The sequence below is a fragment of the Neospora caninum genome, chromosome VIII, assembly GCF_000208865.1.
Source record: "Neospora caninum Liverpool complete genome, chromosome VIII".
NCBI lineage: Eukaryota > Apicomplexa > Conoidasida > Eucoccidiorida > Sarcocystidae > Neospora > Neospora caninum.
In genome coordinates this window covers 5,013,484-5,032,494 of record NC_018395.1, presented here as the reverse complement: position 1 = coordinate 5,032,494, position 19,011 = coordinate 5,013,484, and the positions used below count along the sequence as shown (strand labels likewise).

Below are 19,011 nucleotides of genomic sequence, written 5' to 3'. Positions count from 1 at the left end.
TAGATATACACATTACATGCATTTCTATACAGATGCTTTCTGCGAGTTTTTAAGGACCGGATGCCACGGAGTGTGTGCCAGCGGAGAGCAGTAACAAATCGAAGTGTATCGTTGGGGTTCCACGTAACGACAGGGGGGTTCTCGCTTCCGGAGGTGCTTCGTGTTGCGAAATCCGTACGCGAACCTTTTGTCTCGCACGTTCTGTGGGAGGCTCTCTGTTGCCGAGTTGGCAACAGCAACGGTGCGTTTTCTCTGTCCGCTTCGCTCTTACCTTCCGGCAAAACGACCTTTCCCGTCGTGACAACTTTCGCCGATAAGTCGTTCCAAAGCTCTTTCGTCCGTCACTTTTTCCTTCCTTCTCTAAAGCTCTCCGGAGATTCTCTCACATGTTCACCGTCTGTCAACAGCCAGCCCTCAACTGTCGGTTGTAGGTGCCCCAATGTGGTATAAGGCATAAACGGGCAAAAACATATAAATATATACATATTTACATGTGCTGCCTCTGCTCTTACCCAGACTGAATCTTCTAACGATATATATATATATATATATATATATATATATATATTCAATAGCACATGTATGTGATAGGCGGGTGGAGGCTACTGCAGATTTATCTTTACCGCCTGTACGTGGTCCACGCATTTCGGTTTAGAGCTTCGGCATCCGGCCGGCCTTCTGGGATATGGTCTTTTTCTCAGGCGTATTCTGTTCATCCGTCTGTGTTTCCTTGTCCATCCGAAGACTGTTTTTGCCTCTAGCTATGAAAGCACCGCCTCTGTGCGAGTGGGGGAGGCGGCACCTTTTGTCGTTGGTTGTTCCACTTCCTTAGGTGCTAAAACGTTGACGCGACTGCCTTTCCTTTTCCAGTCACATGAGCCAGAGATAGCACAACTCGACAGGGAAAACAGCCTGCGTCATGGACACAACGAACGTCCTGATGGCCTTCAGGTTTCCCCATGCATTTTAGCAGCGCCTAATGGTGTGCTTTCCTCCTTGAACTAGGAACGGGTCTCGGTTTGATGGTGCGTCTGCCTTAAAAGACGAGCTCGACAAAACCGTGAAGACCCAGAGTGAAGAATATGACACGTTCTGCAGTTTCTTCGCGCGCGCTGACTGCTCGCTGCGTCTCTTCGCGAGAAACGCGGTGCCCCGTTGGGCCGTGGCGCAGACCTGCGCATCTTTCACACTAAACTTTCCATCTGAAGTGGCAAGCTCCGCAGCCACGAACGCGGACTCGACAGTTTGCACTGTGTTCTCGTGGCTCAGCACGACGCCAAAACCCTCGGGTAAACCTTTGCACCTCTTGCGGCGCGGTGCTGCGTAAACTTGACTGTGGTATCTTTTCCGGAATCTTTTCGACAGAAAGCCGTTCTAGTGCAACACTTGTAGGCTGCTGCACATGTTTGTGCGCAGTGGATAGCGAAACTCGGGTACACACGGCGTTGCTGTCAGACGATCCACCAGGAAGCGGATGGCTCCTACTTCCCTACTCTGATATGGAACCTCTAGGCGTTATGTGCATGTAGATTTTGTCTGTATCAGGGGGCAGAGCCCTTCATTCGTTTCGCTCGCCGGGAAGGTCCTCGTCTTGCTCCTCGTTTTTCCCTCTCGCAGGAAAGGGAAAAGCGTGCTGAGCCGAAGCCGGGAAAAACGGTCTGCCACAGACGAGGTCTGCACACGGATTCGCATGTGCGCACAGAGCGGGCACTTTTACACGGAAAAAAAGGGCGACAACCTTTTGCAACCTTTTGATAACATAGGTCTTCCAAGTTGGTTTGTGGGTCTCCGCCTGCGCTCAGAAAGGAAGGCCACACATTCTAGATCGATATCTCAGTGTTCACCGGTTGTTCTGCGAAAGTATTGATCTACCATCACAAGTGTCCGTGTGGAGATCGCGATGTTCAAAAGAAAACGCATTCCGAATGTGCAAGTTCTGAGTCGTTTTGACGCAGAAAGTGGACGTAACCTCGTTTTTTGCCTCTGAGGTTTTTGAGTTCTTTTGGCATTCTGTAGTTCCCCTTGTTTGGTTTCATTGTCGCATGGAGTCTCTCCGAGAGTGAAACCGTGTCCACACGTTTTTATCAAATCCCTTGGTTCACGCGTGAAGAGGCGCGTCGCCATTCGGCAGCTCGGTTGCTTTTTAGACATGTTTTTTCGCGGTCATCTCTTGCCATGCTGTATTTTTTGTATGGAAGCGTTTTCATCCGCGTCGACAGAATCGGTCTTACTTCAACGAAATGAGACTGTGTTCCATACTTTCCTCTGCGTAAATGTTTTCCTCGAGAAAACCTTTGTGTTCCGCTCTAGTCTTCCTTCAGTCAGTTTTATGTATAGAGGATACAGTCCCGATTTCCTCTTGGGGAAATCCTTGCTCAAAAATTTCAACTTTTTATAGTCTGCGACACTAGACTCGGCTCGACTAGAGCTTTCCGTTTGCCGGCCCGGCAATTGAGATTCAGGAGACCAAACCGGCGAAAAAAGAGGGAAAACCGTGCAAGAGAGGGCCAGAGAAAGTAAATGAGCGTCGGTGGTCTTCTGTTTCTTGACTCTCAGCCGTTTCACAGTCAAACAGTTCACCGTTTCAAACACCGGCGATATCTCGAGAGTTGGTTTCCTCGTGACTGCGGCTACTGAACACCAGTGTGTCAGGAAGCGGAAAATGCGGGCTTTTGTCACATGCGGAGAGACCGATGAGGGCGTGTTTAACTCTGTCCAAAATATTGACATGCACCGGGACACTTCGCGATACAGCACGTTCCAGAGAGAAGCTAAACAATGGACAGAAACCTTTGAGATCCACGCAAAGGCCGTGAACAGCAAATGCAGCTCTCCTCTAGGTGCTCAACCCTAAACTGGACTTGCGTTGATCTGGGGAACTCGACACAGTTGTGAACTTGGTCCATGAGCGCGCGACTGCGTGCACCTTACTGCGTTGTCTCCTCTCACAAACTCCGCTCACCTGTAATCTTAGTTGCAGCTTGGGGATCAGCTTCAGCTTATGCTGCGTATCCTAGCCAACTTTACAACTTTACAACGTGTGCAGTAGCGGTGATCATTCTTCCTACACTCTTGAAGTCTCGCAAGGTGCGCACAGTACTCGCTCAGACTTTGGTGCCCACCGCCAGGCTGAGGAAGATATCGGGGAATCATTGCCTATCGTTTGATCCCAACACGGTTAACGACGCCAATGAAGTCCACCTAAAAGCGAGGCCTATACACGTAGAGCACGGTTTTGTATCGCGTGGCATTCCTGTATCTGTGACTGTCGGCAACGAATGAGGCAGCGTCGCTTCAGACCTCGAACGATTGAGGCAAGCGGACTTTCCATGCGAGCTTTGCAGGATCCAGCAAAAACTACGTAAATGATACTCCCCGGGCTACATTCATCGGTGGCGTGCCCAGAAACAGAAACAACTTTCTGCACTGCATGTGCGTCCCCATATTGCAGTTTGCTGACGGTACGCGTTTCGCAATGTGACGAGTGCCTGAGCATCGCCTCCTGGGCGTCGATCTCCGTCTCCGTCTGGGTATTCACAGGCGATTTCCGAGAATGACACACAACCGTGCTGGGCCTTCTCCACATTCCTCTTGTCTCCGCTGCTAGCGATCCCTTTTCCCGACGCCAGCAGCCTGAATCCAGCCCCTTTGCGCTCCTCAGTGCCTGTCGCCCCAAACTTCTCGCTTGGGGAAAAGCGTGCTCAGGCCACGGAAATTGGATGTTCTTTCAATCCAGAGTCCGATCGGTTTCTAGGCTTGTCGATTCTGCTTCTCTCTTTTCTGTGCGCCCACGCGCTGTGTTGAATCAAGGAAACGACCGTTGTGCTGCGCGGCACAATAATTTCGGCACGATAGAACGCCTCGATGAGTCGTTGACGCGTGTTTCTCGAAAGCCTTTTTCTCTCTGCAAATCCCCAGAGTTCTCTCTCTTCGCCCCAACATGGCAAGACGCCTCCCACACGCCTCCGGCCACAACGCCAGTCAGCACAGCAACCGGAACAGCAACAGAGCTTCGACATCTTCACGGCGGGGTCACAGTCACCAAAACCACTCTTCGTCGCACTCTTCTTCCCAGTCTTCTTCACATTCTTCCCATTCTTCACGGTCTTCCTCGCACTCGTCGCACTCTTCTTCGCACTCGTCTCCGCTTCCGCCTCAACAGGGGGAGGCTCGAGCCTCGTCACGACACTCGCATCGTGGGCATCATCGAACAAGTCGGCATCCTCCATCTAGGGTCGACGCATCTGCGTCGTCTTCCTCTTGTTCCTCTTCTTCCTCGCCTTCTTCCTCTTCCTCCTCCGCCACTTCCTCGAGGTCGACGAACTCTGGTGTCCGGGGACACTCGCCGCCCCATTTGTCATCTTCGTCATCCGGCGACGCGAGCCGTCCTGCGTCTGCTTCGGTTGCATTGCTCTCTGACCTTCCTTCGTCTTCTGGTCCTTCTGCTTCGGCGGCAAGAAGTGGGATTGCGGAGAAACAGACCAAAAAGGACTCGAAAGGGATTCCCTTCGCGCCGGCGTACAGACAGTTCAGTTTGGCGAGTCACGTCGACAAACGGCGCGTCTGTGCCAACTGGCGAGTTACGCATTTCCCGGAGATCTGGGCTCTCGCCAAAAACAAATGTGCGTGGCGAGATTACCGGTTTCGTTATCCAATGTCGCTTTTCAGGGGCCAGGTTGTCTATTCAACTAATCACGTGGTGCATTTGCCTCCTTCTTCCGTACACGCCTACCACAACCACATGCAAAACCTCGACATGCACGCACGCGTACATCCGTACAGACACCTCTCTACATACGTATATACTTCTACTCAAATAGACATGAATAAATGCGGACCCGTTGATCGAGGCATATGTCTGCATCTATCCCCTTAGCTCCTTGTGCTTGTAGGGGCCGGTCTACACGTCTATAGTGGCACATTTGCCCAAGGCTGTACAAAGTGTGCCTATATATGTATATATTCATGCATGCGTGCATCTCGGCTTGTGTCCCGCGTGTGTTTGTTCTGTGGCTTTCAGTTCTTCGTGCGCAAGACGAAGACCAGTATATCGACAGTCCTCTCTTTGGCGACAATGAAGTCGGTCTATGGTTTCTTCGGCTGTATCCCTACGGCGACTCCAAGAACGCCGGTTCGCTAGAGTTGTATCTTATGGTGGACAGCTGCCTCGCTGAAGACGTTCTCGTGCACTACAAACTCCAAATCTTCAAACAACACCCCAACACGTTTCCGTCGACCTCGCAAACTCAAGGCTCGAAACGCGACTTCATCGTTCAGTACGAAGACAGCGACGTGTATTCGAAAAACGAACCTGGTGTCGGGTACGGCCCTACTCATCTCTGCGATGGTAAGCGGCACTTATGAATTCTCTCAAGAGAGATGTAAAAGAGAGATATATATGCATGTCCGTGCATATGAAGTGTACCTACTATATACACTTCTACATGCCTCTGCCTGTATACGTATTTATGTATATGTGTCTTTCGTATGGATCTATGGAACGTTGAATACAGCGTCTTCTGCGTTTCCTGCGTGGAGCTTTTTCTCGATTAGGTGAATGCTTGTGCCTGTTTTGTTAGTGAGCACGCGGCGAAAGGCTCGCGCCTTGGCGTGGGCAGATGGAAGCTTGAGGATTCGCGCTTTGCTGGACTGTCCGATTCTGGAGGCTCTCGCGGGGCCGAGGTCAGCCACCGCGTCTCGCCCGAGACCAGTCGTCGCCCTCAGACACCTGTCCTGCAAACGCGAGGAGACAGCTGGGGACAAAAAGGAAAATGTGCACGCCCTACAGAGGAGCACGCCTCCCAGCCTCTCTGAAGAGGTTGCTGCCTTCATTGAACAGGAGAAAGACATGGAAATCGAATTCCACGGAGAGGTCTTCGAGGCAAACAAGTTGATCCTTGTCTCCAGATCCAAGGTAAGATGCGATGAGAGGAAACAGACAACTGGACACGCTTGCCTCATACACGTGGTCGCACCCCTGGCGGCTCTTGAGATCTGTCGCTTCTGTGTCTCTTCCTCAACAGAGTTGTATCCCTTGCTCTCCTCTTTCGCATCTCTCCTCTCTGCGTCCTTCTCTTTCTCTCTTTCTCTCCTACGTGTTCTTTTGCTCTATTTCTCACCGCGTTTCAGGTGAAGGCCGCTCGTGCCACGTGACGCAGGAAACAGAAAAAATATCATAATCGCATTTGGTTTTTCTCTGCACCGTCCTTCTTTTCTCTTTTGTCTCCTCTGTCCCCTGTGTCTCCTCTGTTCCGTCCCCTTTGTCTCTTCGGTCTCTTCTGCCTCCTGCGATTCCCTCGATATATACGGTGCGCCGCGGTGTCGTGCCGGGTTCCGAGATTCCAGCAGCCCCCCCCGCTGTGGCAACGCGTCTTCGTTTTCTTCTCGCGTTCTGTCTCTTTTTCTCTCTGCGTTTCGTCCTTCTTTTGCTCACGCTTCTCCAGGTTTTCAACGCCATGTTGAAAGGCCTCTTCCGGGAGGGCCCCAAAGGCTGCGCCTCGGTCGCGAGTTGCATTCCGCGTCTGTCGGGGCAGAAACGCGTGGTGACAGAGAACGAAGAGAATCGACTCGCCGGCCTGACAAAAATCAACCTCTCAGAAACCGCCGGACTCACCGTCTCTGCTCTTCGAAATCTCTTACTCTACATGCACACCGATATGTACGTTGCAGTCACTAAAAAAAAGCGCGTCGCATGCAAGTCTGAAACGCTTCAGCGGTACTCAAATGTATCTCTCTATGTAGGTATTTGTCGGGCTACCTACATTCTTTTCCGAGATCTGTATAGAACTGTGAACGCTTGTACGTGCATGTGTGCATCGCATGTCAATGAGTGGTCCTGTACGGCATTCCCTTTTTCGTGTCTTTCGGAGTTGTCCTGTTTCCAGGTGTCCCCTCCTGTCTCCCGAGACTGAAGAGAAGGACGAAAAGGCGTCTTCCCGGCAAACAGAGACGGAGAGGATCAATGCACTCCTCGAGCTCCTCGTCGCTGCCGATCTCTACGACGTCCCGGTATTGCTCACGCAGCACTTCCTAGCTACCTCAGAGAGGTGACGGAAGTCGCCGTTTCTGTTCTGTTTCACTACTCTTCAGCACACACAATTATGACTACGCATGCACATGCAGAACAAGGAGAGCGCTTTCGTTTCCCCTTAAAGACACTATTCTTTGGTCGTCTGTTTATCTGTAGATGTGCAGAAATCTCCGTATCTCAAACTATGTAAACGTATGGCGTGAGGGAGGGCTGCCTCTGTTTGACTGGTGCTGCCTGCAGTGTGTCTACGAGCGTTGCATCGACGAGATCATTGGACGACTTTCGCGGCAAAATTTTGCGGCGATTCTTTTCTGTGCAAGTCGCATTAACTGCCGTCGCCTCGTGAAAGCAAGTGCGCTTTCCAGTTGGAAAAAAGGAGAACTTGAAACACCCGGAGCATACCTCTCAGCTCCTGCGGAGAGATTCGAACAGAGCCCTAACAACTCGAGAAACCCCGCTCTTCTCTCCATCGACACTGGCATGTATATCTAGGGAAGCGTTCGTGTGTGTCCTCTGCCCCATCAAAAACTTCACACACACACCGATCCATCTGTGTCTGAATCCTCATATCTATGCACCCCCTATCCAAATAGTTTTGTAACACACGTATGTGATGAAAGAGCTCTTTTCAGGCTGCCTGTCCATATATATATATATATACATAGATATATCCCTCGACACTTGGGTTTGCAAGCGTTTGATTGTATGCCAACTCCCTAGGTTTTTTCCGTCGGAAGCAAAAGAAGTTCCAAGCATTTGCACTGCTGTGTTGCTTCGACGGTGTGTCTCTACAGCACGCCTCTTTGCGAATTCTCTCACTGGCGGCGCCGTGGCGGGGAAAATGCTTCAGTTGCTCGAGAGTTACTGGTCAAGTTCTCTCCCGGGTCCAGCATTCGCCTCTGTTTCTTTGTCTTCGTCGTCGCCCGAGGAAGACGCATTTTCGCCTCCGGATGCGCGCAAAAGCCCCGACGCAACTCCGTGCAGCGACACCGACATCGTCACGCTACAACCCGCGGGCTCGATTCTCTTGAATCGAGCGAGAGACGACTCCCCACTCGCTCGATCGCGACAGGCGCGAACGCGCGAACTCCAGAAGAATCGACCGGCACGGAGCGACGAAAATGCGCCGCCAGGTGCCGGCGAGCGTGGCTGCACATCCGTCTCGGGACGCTTGCCTCCGACGCCGAGCGGGGCGCTGGCTCCGGAAGCGTCGCGCGAGAACCCGTGCCACGAATCCGATGACGTGACGAACGAAAAGGGACGGAGAGAGAGACTCAGAGGACAGAGCGAAGAACAGGGATGGGGACTCGAGACGCGAGAAGAAGCGAGCGATGGAGGCACTGCGCGGGGTGAACTTCCCCCCACGCGTGACTTGCTGCCGAGCTCGAGACTTCAGAGAGAAGACAGAACTGAGTGCGAGGCGAGGCGGTCGGAAACCCCGTTCCCCGAGCGCCCTTCTCAGGCGTCTGCCTCACGAACGGCGAGCTCCCTGGAGACGGAGAGAAGCGGCTGTGGAAGGCTCTCGGATCTCGCTCGAAAACGGACTGCATGCACCTGTTTCTTCGATGGCGAACCACATCTCTTCCCTCGCAATACGCAGCATGAGAACCCGCGCCGGTATCCACGCTCTCTCCCTTCCTCGCTGTTTGTCCCGTCGTCGTCTTTCTTCTCTTCTTCCTCTCTTTGTTCCCCTCCGCTGCGTTCTGTTTACTCCTCTTCCTCGTGCTGTTCCTCTCGTCCAGCTGTGCCTCCGTCCTTGTCTGATCCCCTCTCTTCGTCCGCGGCTACGACTCAGCTGTGCTGTGCGAGAGCCGGGAGATTCGAGATCTACCCCTTTTTCTGCCGGGAGGGAGAACGTGGAGAGGACAGGCAAACGAGGCCTTCGCGTGACGACAGCCGACCGCTCCAGAAACGCGTCTCCGTCCACCGCGAAGAGGTTTCGCCTCTCTCCACTGCACTGTCGCCCGGGAGTCGACAACGCAAGAAGCAGAGAGTAACCCTCGAAGGCGGAAGTTTCGGCTGCTCAGGATCGACGCACGGCGTCAGGCTACTAGAGGGCGACTGCAGCGGCAGAGACCGACGAAGTTCGAGGGAGGACCACGGAGCTAGCGAACTCACCAGATGCTGCACGCAGCGATGCTCGGAAGGCGAATCGAGCGGACTTGGAGGCCGGGGAAATCCGCCGTCGCAAGCAGACAAAGCACAGCCCACGCCAGCGAACCCTCATCGAGAAATCCAGGTGTCTCCCAAGCGACGCCCCTACTCCGTCCACGAACCTCCTTCTTTTCCCTTTTTCTCTTCATTCTCGTCTGTTTCTCACTCCGCGTCGTCTCTTTCCGCGTCCCCTTTTCCTGCTTCCTTTCTGCCCTACGGGGACGGCCGCGAGGCCTCGCGGGGATCTCGCGGAGGGCGTTTGCCAAGCCTGGAGTCGGGCGGCGTGCGTAGCGGCCGAAGCGAGGGTGTGGGGCGGAGGACGAGTGTCGGAGACAGCTCGGCAGTCCCGCTGTCTCTTTCGAGTTCCAGGACTCCGTCTCCTCTTGAAGATTTCTCTGCTAGTTCCCAGGCAGCCAGTCTCCGTGGTGCCGGCCGAGGAGCGACATCGGCGTCCGCTGTCCCTCAGGACACATCTGCCGTTCGCCCCTTCGAGTCGCCCCAAACGGTTTCGCCGCACGCGGCTTCTCCGTCCTCTCCCAAAGTCGCGCATTCGAGGCTCGCTTCACAGCCTTCTTGTGCGCGCATTTCGCGTTCTGCACGTCACTCTCCTTCTTCAGCAGAGCCGCGTTCGATTTTGACTGCGGAGTCTTCTCCGGCACCCCTCGCCTCTTCCTCGCCTGCGGCTGCTTCTTCCGAGATCGCGCTTCGTCCCGCTTCAGCGAATGGAGTCTCCACCTCGTTTCCTTCTCTTCTGTGCGGCGCAAATGTGCCGGTAGTCACCAAGTCTCCGAGGCGAAGTTCTCTTCCCCGCCTCCGCTTGGGAGATATGGATAATCCCCTGCTGGCAGAGAGTGTCGGCGAGCAAACCACTCACGCATCTTGTGGCGAGGAAGGAAGCACACGCCTCGACGCCCCACACGCTGTCTCCTCTCCGTCTCTTCTGTCCGCGTCTTCTTCCGCTAGCTCTGGCGACGCTGTTCTCCCCGCTTCTTCGTCCACAGCTTGCGCCGCGCGGCCGAGGGGCGACGACGCAGGAACCTTCCCAGGGGCGATGGCGCACTTCAGCCGCGACTACGCGACAGGCCTTCAGCTCGGGATGAGAAACAGGAGCTTCCCTGGCGACGAAAGCGACCGCGCCAAGCAGGGGGGTGTTGCGACGCGAAACGACCTTGTGTGCGCAGAAAAGGGGGCTGAGAGTCGCGGTACGCGCCCCAGCAGAAAGAGTTTGGAAGAGAACCACAGTGGAGAGTGCAGGCAACAGGGGACGGATTCCAGCGAGGTTCGAGGTGGCCCTGGGGGCGCGAACGGCCTCACAAATCCTTCTCCGCGCGACGTCTGCGCTGGTCAAGCCACGTCCACACCCAGCGAGCACAGGGACTCGGGAGAGAATCTGGGCTCGGCAGAAAGGCGTGCAACGCCTAGGGAGAGCGCAAGCCTCCAGGGAAGCTGTCGAAACGCGGCAAGCGACAGTCCGAGCAGCGGGACGTGTGTGTCTGAGAAAGCCGATACACCAGGGGAGAACAGAAGTTCGGAGGGTCTGTCCTCCTCTCACACTATGATGGAGACGACGCCTGAACGACAGAGGACAGAGCGTGCTGGACCTCGGAGTCAACGTCGAAGGCGCTCGAGCGGAAGCCGGACTCCTGTCAGCAACGCGCTTCCTAGTCAAGACATGCGCGATGCAGCTGCTTGTGCATCTTCTCTGCTTTCACCTGTTGCTTCTTCATCTTCTTCTCTCTCTGTGCCCGGGGGCTTGTCCCCTCCTCTGTCTGCTTTGGGAGGTTTGCCTGAGCGACGGTGCTTTCAAGACGCTGGCGGCGCCAGTGGAGAACGCGAGTCGTTTCCGAAAGTGTCGAATCTCCCGGGTCCTTCGGCGACTCCAGAAGAGAGAGATGGATCTTTCGATGACGCGAGTCTCTTTGTGTTCGAGGACGCAGAAGAAGAGAACTAATCTCTTTTCTTTCTCCTCCGACATCCTCAAAGAAACCTCCAGTGTCTCCTGTGTTTCCTTGGCGTTTTGGTAATGCAAGTGCCTGTGTGGACCGTGCAAACGCGCTAGGCAGTGATATGCCTACCCTCTAAACTTCTATCGTGTAGACTCACATGAGGGAGGCGAAACGATGGGATACGCCTCTTCTCCTCTCACTTTTGTTTGCATCCTCGCAATGTTGGCGCAAGTGCTTCCGATGTTGACGATGCGAGACTTGAACCCCAAGAGCCTTTGTTCCTTGAAGCCGTCACCGCATATACCCACCTCGAGAGAGTCAGGTTCCCCCTGAATTGCTCTTGAGGTTTGCTAAAGAAGACACTCTAGTTTGCACACCACTCGCACTCACACGTTTTTGGTATATAACATACACATAGTTGTGTGCAAGTGTGTGTAAACACATGTATGTATGCACGCGCAAATGCATGCGGATATATACCCACATCTCTCTCTCTGAGGACTCTAGGGTTTGTTTCAATATGTTTTTTTCAAGCCTGTTGCTTCTTGAGGATGCCCGTGTCGCTGTGTTCAATTTCGCGCAGCGTGGCCCTTTGTTATAGGGTGCTATGCTTTTTCCGGGAAAACAAAAGGAATGGGACTGCGGAAACAGACAGCGTGAACCCATGGTTCCATAAAGGAGAGATACAGCTGAGCGTGTCTTCTCCCGCGTCATCAAAACGCCAAGCAGATGGCTGATCCGATGACTGTGTTTGAAAGGACGTCCAGCATTGAGATATCCTACAAAAGAAATCGCAAAAACGGAGTCGTCTCTTCACACACATCTCCTTGTATACACGCACATAACTGCATATATATATATATATATACATACATACATATGCATGCGTATTTCCGCGGGAACAGATGCAAGTGTTTTCATTTCTACGCGGCTGCTAACATGTACACAAAAGACCAGGAAATGTATCTACGAGGGGCTTAAACGTCCAAAAGCAATCAACGTCTCCTTCAACATGTCTAAAAGAACCCCCGGAAAAAGGACTGAGCATCGAACCTCCCATAGTCACTTCTCGATTGATTTAACGGCTCTTGGACTGCCAGGCTTCTTCTGTGAGCCCCTGAGTTAACCACATGCTCGACTGTAGAACTTTCTGCTTTGCAGCCGCCAAGGCATTTTAGAGCATTCTCAGCTCCCCTTCTCCTTCATCACCCTGCGTCCTGTGCCTCAGCTCCGACAGCCACCCCACCACGCCTCCCATTCGAATGCATTTATCTATACAAACATATATGTATATATATAGACGGTTTTGAGGATATCTATGCGTGCACATGTACTTTCCTCCGAATTTGGCATGCGTAAACACTCAATACCACACGTTAAACCCGTATATATATATATATATATATATATGCATATATGCTCGGAAGTGGTCTCGTTTTTGCTTGGAGCGTCGAGCCGTTTTTCCAGTTTTCTGGGAAAGCCGGTGACACAGTGCCTCGCGGCGCATTCCTCGTGATACACTTTGTCTGAACCCCGTTTCGTGTTGAGTGCATTCTGTGAAGAAAAGGAGACATCCGAAATCTTCCGACTCTATAGTGTCTTGTGCCTATTTTCAGCTAACTGCGTTGTGAGAAGCCGCTTGGTCCCCAGTGCAACTTCCCCCTTCTCGTGCTCAGGCACGCGTTACACCTGCACAAGGGATTTCTTCCAGTTCTCGTCCAAGTTTTGGTTCTTTTCCAGCCAGTCTGATCTTTTTTGTCAAGAAACCGCCTCCAGAGGCGTCTGAAACTCTCTCGGCGCATCCTCCGTGCGCCTGCGGCCGATACGGGACAGAAACAGTGTCTTGCAAGCCGGTGTCTTCCCGTTTCGCGACAGCCTCCGGTGTCTGTTTTTTCCTCGTCAGGCAGTATCGAAAAAAAACCCGTGAAAAGTTTGCGTTCGAGTGTTTGCCGAGGAAGGACGAAAATAAAAATGTCGTTGTCTCCTCGCTTTCCATGGGAGGGCCTGTGGGCTAGCCATGGCTGCGGTCCCGTTCTGCTAGACCGGCGACAGCGGCAAGCCGTGGGAATCGCGTGAACGCGGCAGAGTGCACGGCGCCGGAAGAAAAAAGTTCTCTCCGTTTTTTGAAAACATTTTCGATGAGAGCAAAAGACAAACCGTGCTGCGCGCTCAGGGAAAAGCGCCGTTCGTGGCAGGTGTCTTCATCGCTGGTCACCTGCTAACTGCTGTGTATAGCCTGGTACAGCCCAGCTCGAGGCAGGACCGAGCAAATGGGAGATATTTTTAGCGAAAATCGAGAGCCGCCTTTCACAGGGACTGTTCGTTTCTCTCGGGTGTTTTCCCTATCTCTCTTTTCTCCGTGGTCGCCTAGCCTCTTTTCTCACCGTGACGAGCCGCGCGCTTTCTGCGCGCGTTGACCGGACTGTCTCCCGAGCCTGACTTCCTCTTTTCCTCTAGGACATTTCGCTGCCTTTGGGGTCTTCTCGAACGCCCAGGTCAGTGTCGAGACTCCTTCTTTCTCTGTTGGCCAGATCCGACCTTGTCTCGCCTGCTCTGTCCCTCACGAAATGGAGAAGCGCAGGCGACGGCGCTTTGGCGAGGCGACGCCCCTGCGATCGGTGGAGGGGAACGGGCGGGCGAGACGAGGTTGGCATCCACAAAGAAGGTTTCCCTTTGCGTCCACCACGGGTTCTACGGGTTCTACTCCTGAAGCGGGTAGTGTGCCACGGCTTGCTCTCTGCCTGTCCTCTCAACGAACGCTGCGGTCCTGCATTGTCTTTGTAGTCCTCTCCTGTTTCGCGACTTCCCACCTAACGGCTTCTCCACGTTCCTCCCAGCCGACTAACGAGGGCTATGTCCCCGCGACGCAACGCTTTGCCGTCGTGGCAGGGGCGCTTGCGGAGGCGCGCAGCTCTTCCTCGTCCCTCTCTGTCGGCGTGCAGCCGCCTACTCTGTCCTTCTTTGGCAGCGACGACGGTCCCCTGGGGGGAGCTCTGAGCGCGTTGTTTCCGCAACCGAAAGAAGGCGACTCGCGCGCCGACGAGGGTCAACGTAGACGTGGGCCCTTGAGCGACTCGGTCCTCGCGGCTGAGGACGGCGCCGCCTTTCTGGGCGTTGCGGCCAGCGCAAGCGGAGAGAAAAACCGACAGTCGTGGTTTCCTCTGTCCCCCGAAAGCCCCAAGACGGAGCGGCGTTCCGCCTCGACGCCGGGCGTGCGCACACATCTTCGGCAAACCCCCTCCGCCATGGCCCTCCCTGCAGCTGCACTCGGCGTCCACAACGAGGCGTGGCCCGGTCAATCGGCGTCCTCCGCGCACCCGGCGAGCGCCGCGTCGGGGGATGTTCCCGTCCAGATCCCAGCGACTTCTCTCCTGAGCGCGCCGCCGTTCGAGGCCCCGGTCCAACCGCATGCGTCGTGGGTGCAAGTTCAAGAAGGCGTAAAGGGGATCGGAACGATGCTCGCAGGCGCGGGAATCAACACTCTGTTGGGCGGCGTCAGCCAGTACCAAATGGGGCCGTTTGCCCCTGCCACGCCCACCTCGCCAGGGATCATGCCGGGCGCCGCCGCCGCGCCCATGGCGGCGGCGCCGGGGGCTGCAGTCGCGGCGCCGGCTGCTGGAGTGTTGCCGCAAGTTACTCCTGGAGTCACGACGCTTGCAGCGCCTGCCGTGCTTCCTCAAGGCGTCGCCACGCCACAGGACTCGTCGGAGCAGAACGTTGTAGCGATTTCTCTCGGAGTGGTTGGCGGCCTCGTCGCTCTATGCATCGTTGGAGGCTGCGTGTACACGTCTACAAAGAAGAAGAGGCGATGAGCCGTCGCCACGACGCGAAACGACGAATGTACAACACGGCCACAGGTCTACACATACATGTGTGGACGTGTGCAGTCATAGAGAGATCGTTCGACGATCGGTGCCTGTGGAGACCAGCTGCGCGGAGCGGTTACGGGAGAAGCAAAATCGCGAATTCGTTTTTGACCCGTGAGCACCGGCGACAATCCGTTTTGAGAGAACAGGCCGATGTTCGGGAAAGACGCTTTTCTTGCCAGGTGAAAAGGTCGAAATCGGTGCCCAGAAACGCGCGTCATGAGATGTCAACAGCCCAGGCGGAGAGACTCCCGGACGAGGACGCTCAAGAAGAGCACTCGCCATTGCCTGGCTTTCGCCTTCCGGCAAACAATGCACCTAAAGTCGAATGTGGGAGCGCGTATGTGCGTGTATGTGCCTTTTTGTGGACGAGCACCGATTTTCCCGTTAGACGTGCTGAGTGCTGGAGAGCCCCCAAACATCCACACGTGGGCGTCTCAGAAGACAGGCCCAGAGTGGCGATCCGGCGCGGCATAAGAACGGAAAGTCCTGCCGACTTGACACTTTGTGGAGAGAAGTGGAGGTTGTGGACCCATGTCTTCCGTCTCCTGGAGGTCTGCCGGGGCGAGGGCAGCGACAGGGCTGGAAGAGACACAAAGGGGCGTTCTCTTGGAAGAATCTCGCAACGAAAGGATGTGGAGCTTTCGCGTGCGTTTGCGACGGATGCTTCCCCAGGACCGAGACCAAACGCGAGGGTACACAGAAAAGTTCCCGTGTTCTCTTTTGTGGCCGCGAGCGCAAGCGCAAGAGGCGCGTCCGAGTCGCAGTCTGTGTTCGTCAAAAATGAAAGGTCCCGAGTGAATAACGTGAATCAACAGGAAAAGGTATGTGGTTGGGGATGCGGCTGCAGGGGATTTTCGCAGAGACACGGCCGGTCAAGATCGCCATCTCAGCAATAATCGAGTGCGTCTGCTCTACCCGCATATACTGTGTTGGTATGCCGTGTCCGCGCTGGGGGGTTGTCAGAATTGAAGCTGCTTTGCCGATTTTACCGAGTATTGTCGGATTTGTTGAACCTGGATCAACCCTTACAAAGGATCCAACCACCCAGTTCTGTGTGATACGCTGATGTGCCCCGAAACACCGCCCGCGTGGCCCAGTTATCCCCCTGCAGCTGCTCGGTTTTTGCGGCACGTGACATGTTCTGGTGTTCCGGCGGCAATTTCTTAAAACCTGCAAACACGTAGGAAATCCTCTGAGCGAACACCGCAAATCTGGAACAGTGAGACCGGCCGATCACTCAATGAGGCACGCATTTTCCTGCGCTTCGTCGATTCGCGAGTTGTTCGTAGCGCGCGAACGCAAGACGGAACTCCCATTTCCGTACGCGTTTTCTCCTGCGAAGATCCAGATTCGTTGGGACGCTCACCACCTGGCAGGACCTCTCAAGCACTGCCCTTCGGCAACAATATACCCTCTATACTTTCACGATTCTCGCCATGATTTCATAGGCCCCAAAACCATAGACAATGACAGCGGTAGAGAGTAGACGGTCCAGTGTCTTCTTTGACATTTCACTCGATCACTCGTTCCGTGAAGATATGCTGTCTCCTCCCTGTTTTTAGTACGGCTTTCCTGGCTCTTTTAAAAATCCAAACGCGTGCCTATTATTTATGCTCCTTGAACCTCGTTTTCTGGAGTCGCGTCCCTAGCGCTGTCGATGTTTGCCCGCGGAACTTTCCAGTAGCGGCTTGTCGAGTTGCATGTGCTCGAAGCCTCTGGCGTCGTGCACAGACAGGCTACAGCAGAAGGCTTCTCCGTTTTGCGTTAAGCACGCAGTCGCGGAAACGTCCACCTTTCCCAAGACTTTCTGTGTGTTTGTATGAAAACTAAATCTACGACTTGCGAATAGATACAGTGCCCGGGAAACACCTTTACTTTAGCATGTGCGTTGCCGCCTTCCCCGACTCCAAGGTATATCGAAGTGTTCCATAAAGCTCGACACATGGCGTCTCCGCAGGGAATACAGCGCGTGTGGCATGACTCGTCAGACGTTTCCTTCTATGAATAGATTCAAGTATAATATCGACCTCTACGCGCGCATATCTGTATGTCGCTTGCGGATGATAGGCGAAGACACCTGAAAACCGAGACGCTCCACGTGTTGCCAGGCATGGAAATCGTTCCTTTTTTCTTCATTCTTCCCGGTTCGTATCTGCTGAGAATCCGAGGTCTTTCGCCCCCAACATCCTAGGTCCCCAGAAACCCGCTTCTCCAGTTCTCTTGGATTTCCTCTATCTCACGCTTCCTTTTTTCGCTGCGTGGAATGTGCGAGAGCGAATGCGCGGTTCTTCTCTCGACTTCAAAAAAACAGAATCTTGCAGGCAGTTGGACGCAGCGCACGCGCTTCAAGACACTCTTTTCACCGGGTCGTGCACCACAACTCCCACTCAAACTAACTCCTCAAAACACCAAAACTCTCTTCTCCGCTGACAGATGTATACATATATTTTCTATATATATACATATATATAACATACATATATGCATATATATTGATACATGTATATGCATGTCACCGCATCTCCACCTTTCCCCTGGTTGCGGGGGAGGCGCTCCTTCGTTTCCGCTCTTGCCTCCCGTACAGCGATTCCTGGAAGGAAATCAAACTTTCCTCTACAGGCATATATATATCTGTGGTGGAACTTCATATGGACACATTTGCATGTGAGTAGGTAGGCTCGTCTGTCTCTGCGTTCGGTGGGTTGGTTCCTATGCGTCGTTTTTCTTTTGTTGGACGCCGAGGAGTTTGCACGCAAGGGTGGCCGCCTTGCTCAGCATTCCGGACTCGGGAGGCTTCTCCTTGTTGGCGAGTTTGTACATGCGCTCGATGTAATATCTGCATTGCTCGTCCTTGCCGCCCTCTCTCTGAGCCAGGCAAGAAATCGCCGCATACGCTTCCTCCTGCATCAGCTGCTCTGCCGGGTTTTCGGGGGTTACCCGCGCGTCAGGCTGAGCAGCGACAAACAAAGCAATCGAGACATACAGATATCGAGGGAAAAAGCTAGACAGGTCGACAGACACCAGTTCGAACGGACTGAGATGCGAAGATCACCGTGCGCCTGTCGACTCTGTGTGAACTCGCGACGTCCACCGGGGTCCACTGACTACATCCACAAACAGCGGTCTCCAGATCCTCCCAGTTGCACAGCTGCACGTACACCGTATCGACAAATATATATATATATATATGGATAGATAGATACACAGATATTATAGAGATATATATAGATATGTATACGCAACTGTGTGCGAAGTTGTGCCCGATTTGTACAGAGAGACTGGAAGGAAGGAAAACGACGAAGGCGATGAGCGAATCGAGAGGGCGAGAGGCACGGAGACGCGCGAGGGATCACGTGAAGCTGAGAGAAAGGCTGAGAGACTGGTGGTGAGTAAACGAGAGACGGAAAAAGATAGACACAGAGAGAGGGGAAGAAGTGCCTCACCTGGGCCATGCGGTTGCACTGGGCGAAGGAGTACCCCGCGCCTCTGCAGAGGAGCATTTGTCTCGGGTAGTGGAGATCATCAAGTTGCATTTCTGCGAGGGCTTCGACTGCAGGCTTTGCAGGCGAAGTCGGTGGCGCGTACAGCAGCGACGGCCACTGAGAAATGGGGACTGTTGACGCCGCCATCTTGGTTCCTTTCGACAATTCTCAGAAGACGAGACCACGCGATGACTCGGTGACGCACTCGGCGCCGTCTCCTCAGGGGAAAGGAGGAAAAGGTTTCCACAGGCGTAGAGAGAGAAAGAGAGACCCGCCCGGAATCGAGAGAGACACAAGAGAGATGCCCGTCCTGAGAGACAGATGAGAGACGAACCTCTACAGAAGAGAGAGCTCAACTGCGGCCTCGCGTCACAGTCAGGGAACAGGCACACACCGCGAGGAGAGGGACTGGAAAGACCGATTTTTTTGAATATGCAAAGTTTTTAACGGAAGAAACGCGTGGACCGACCAGCAAAAGAAGAACGCCCTGCTCGCTTTTTGCGTAAAAAATGAGCGCTCTCTGCATGCGG

At 54.0% G+C, this 19,011-nt stretch overlaps 3 protein-coding genes across 3 annotated transcripts; 2 read left to right on the top strand and 1 right to left on the bottom strand.

Moving 5' to 3' along the window:
- Nucleotides 1–3,940: 3,940 nt before the first annotated feature.
- NCLIV_036320 (conserved hypothetical protein) lies at nt 3,941–11,135 on the top strand (the record flags this gene model as incomplete). The annotated part of the gene is made up of 7 exons (XM_003883833.1): nt 3,941–4,622; nt 5,021–5,347; nt 5,580–5,914; nt 6,444–6,658; nt 6,885–7,046; nt 7,351–7,382; nt 7,825–11,135. The coding sequence occupies 7 exons, from the start codon at nt 3,941–3,943 to the stop codon at nt 11,133–11,135; spliced, it is 5,064 nt and encodes a 1,687-aa protein (XP_003883882.1).
- A 2,562-nt stretch (nt 11,136–13,697) lies between these two features.
- Nucleotides 13,698–14,942, top strand: NCLIV_036310 (conserved hypothetical protein; the record flags this gene model as incomplete). Its single annotated transcript, XM_003883832.1, has 1 exon — nt 13,698–14,942. The coding sequence occupies one exon, from the start codon at nt 13,698–13,700 to the stop codon at nt 14,940–14,942; it is 1,245 nt and encodes a 414-aa protein (XP_003883881.1).
- Nucleotides 14,943–17,708: 2,766 nt separating this feature from the next.
- Nucleotides 17,709–18,628, bottom strand: NCLIV_036300 (conserved hypothetical protein; the record flags this gene model as incomplete). Its single annotated transcript, XM_003883831.1, has 2 exons — nt 17,709–17,948; nt 18,443–18,628. 2 exons carry the CDS (start codon nt 18,626–18,628, stop codon nt 17,709–17,711), a joined length of 426 nt encoding a protein of 141 aa, XP_003883880.1.
- Between the last annotated feature and the right edge of the window lie 383 nt (nt 18,629–19,011).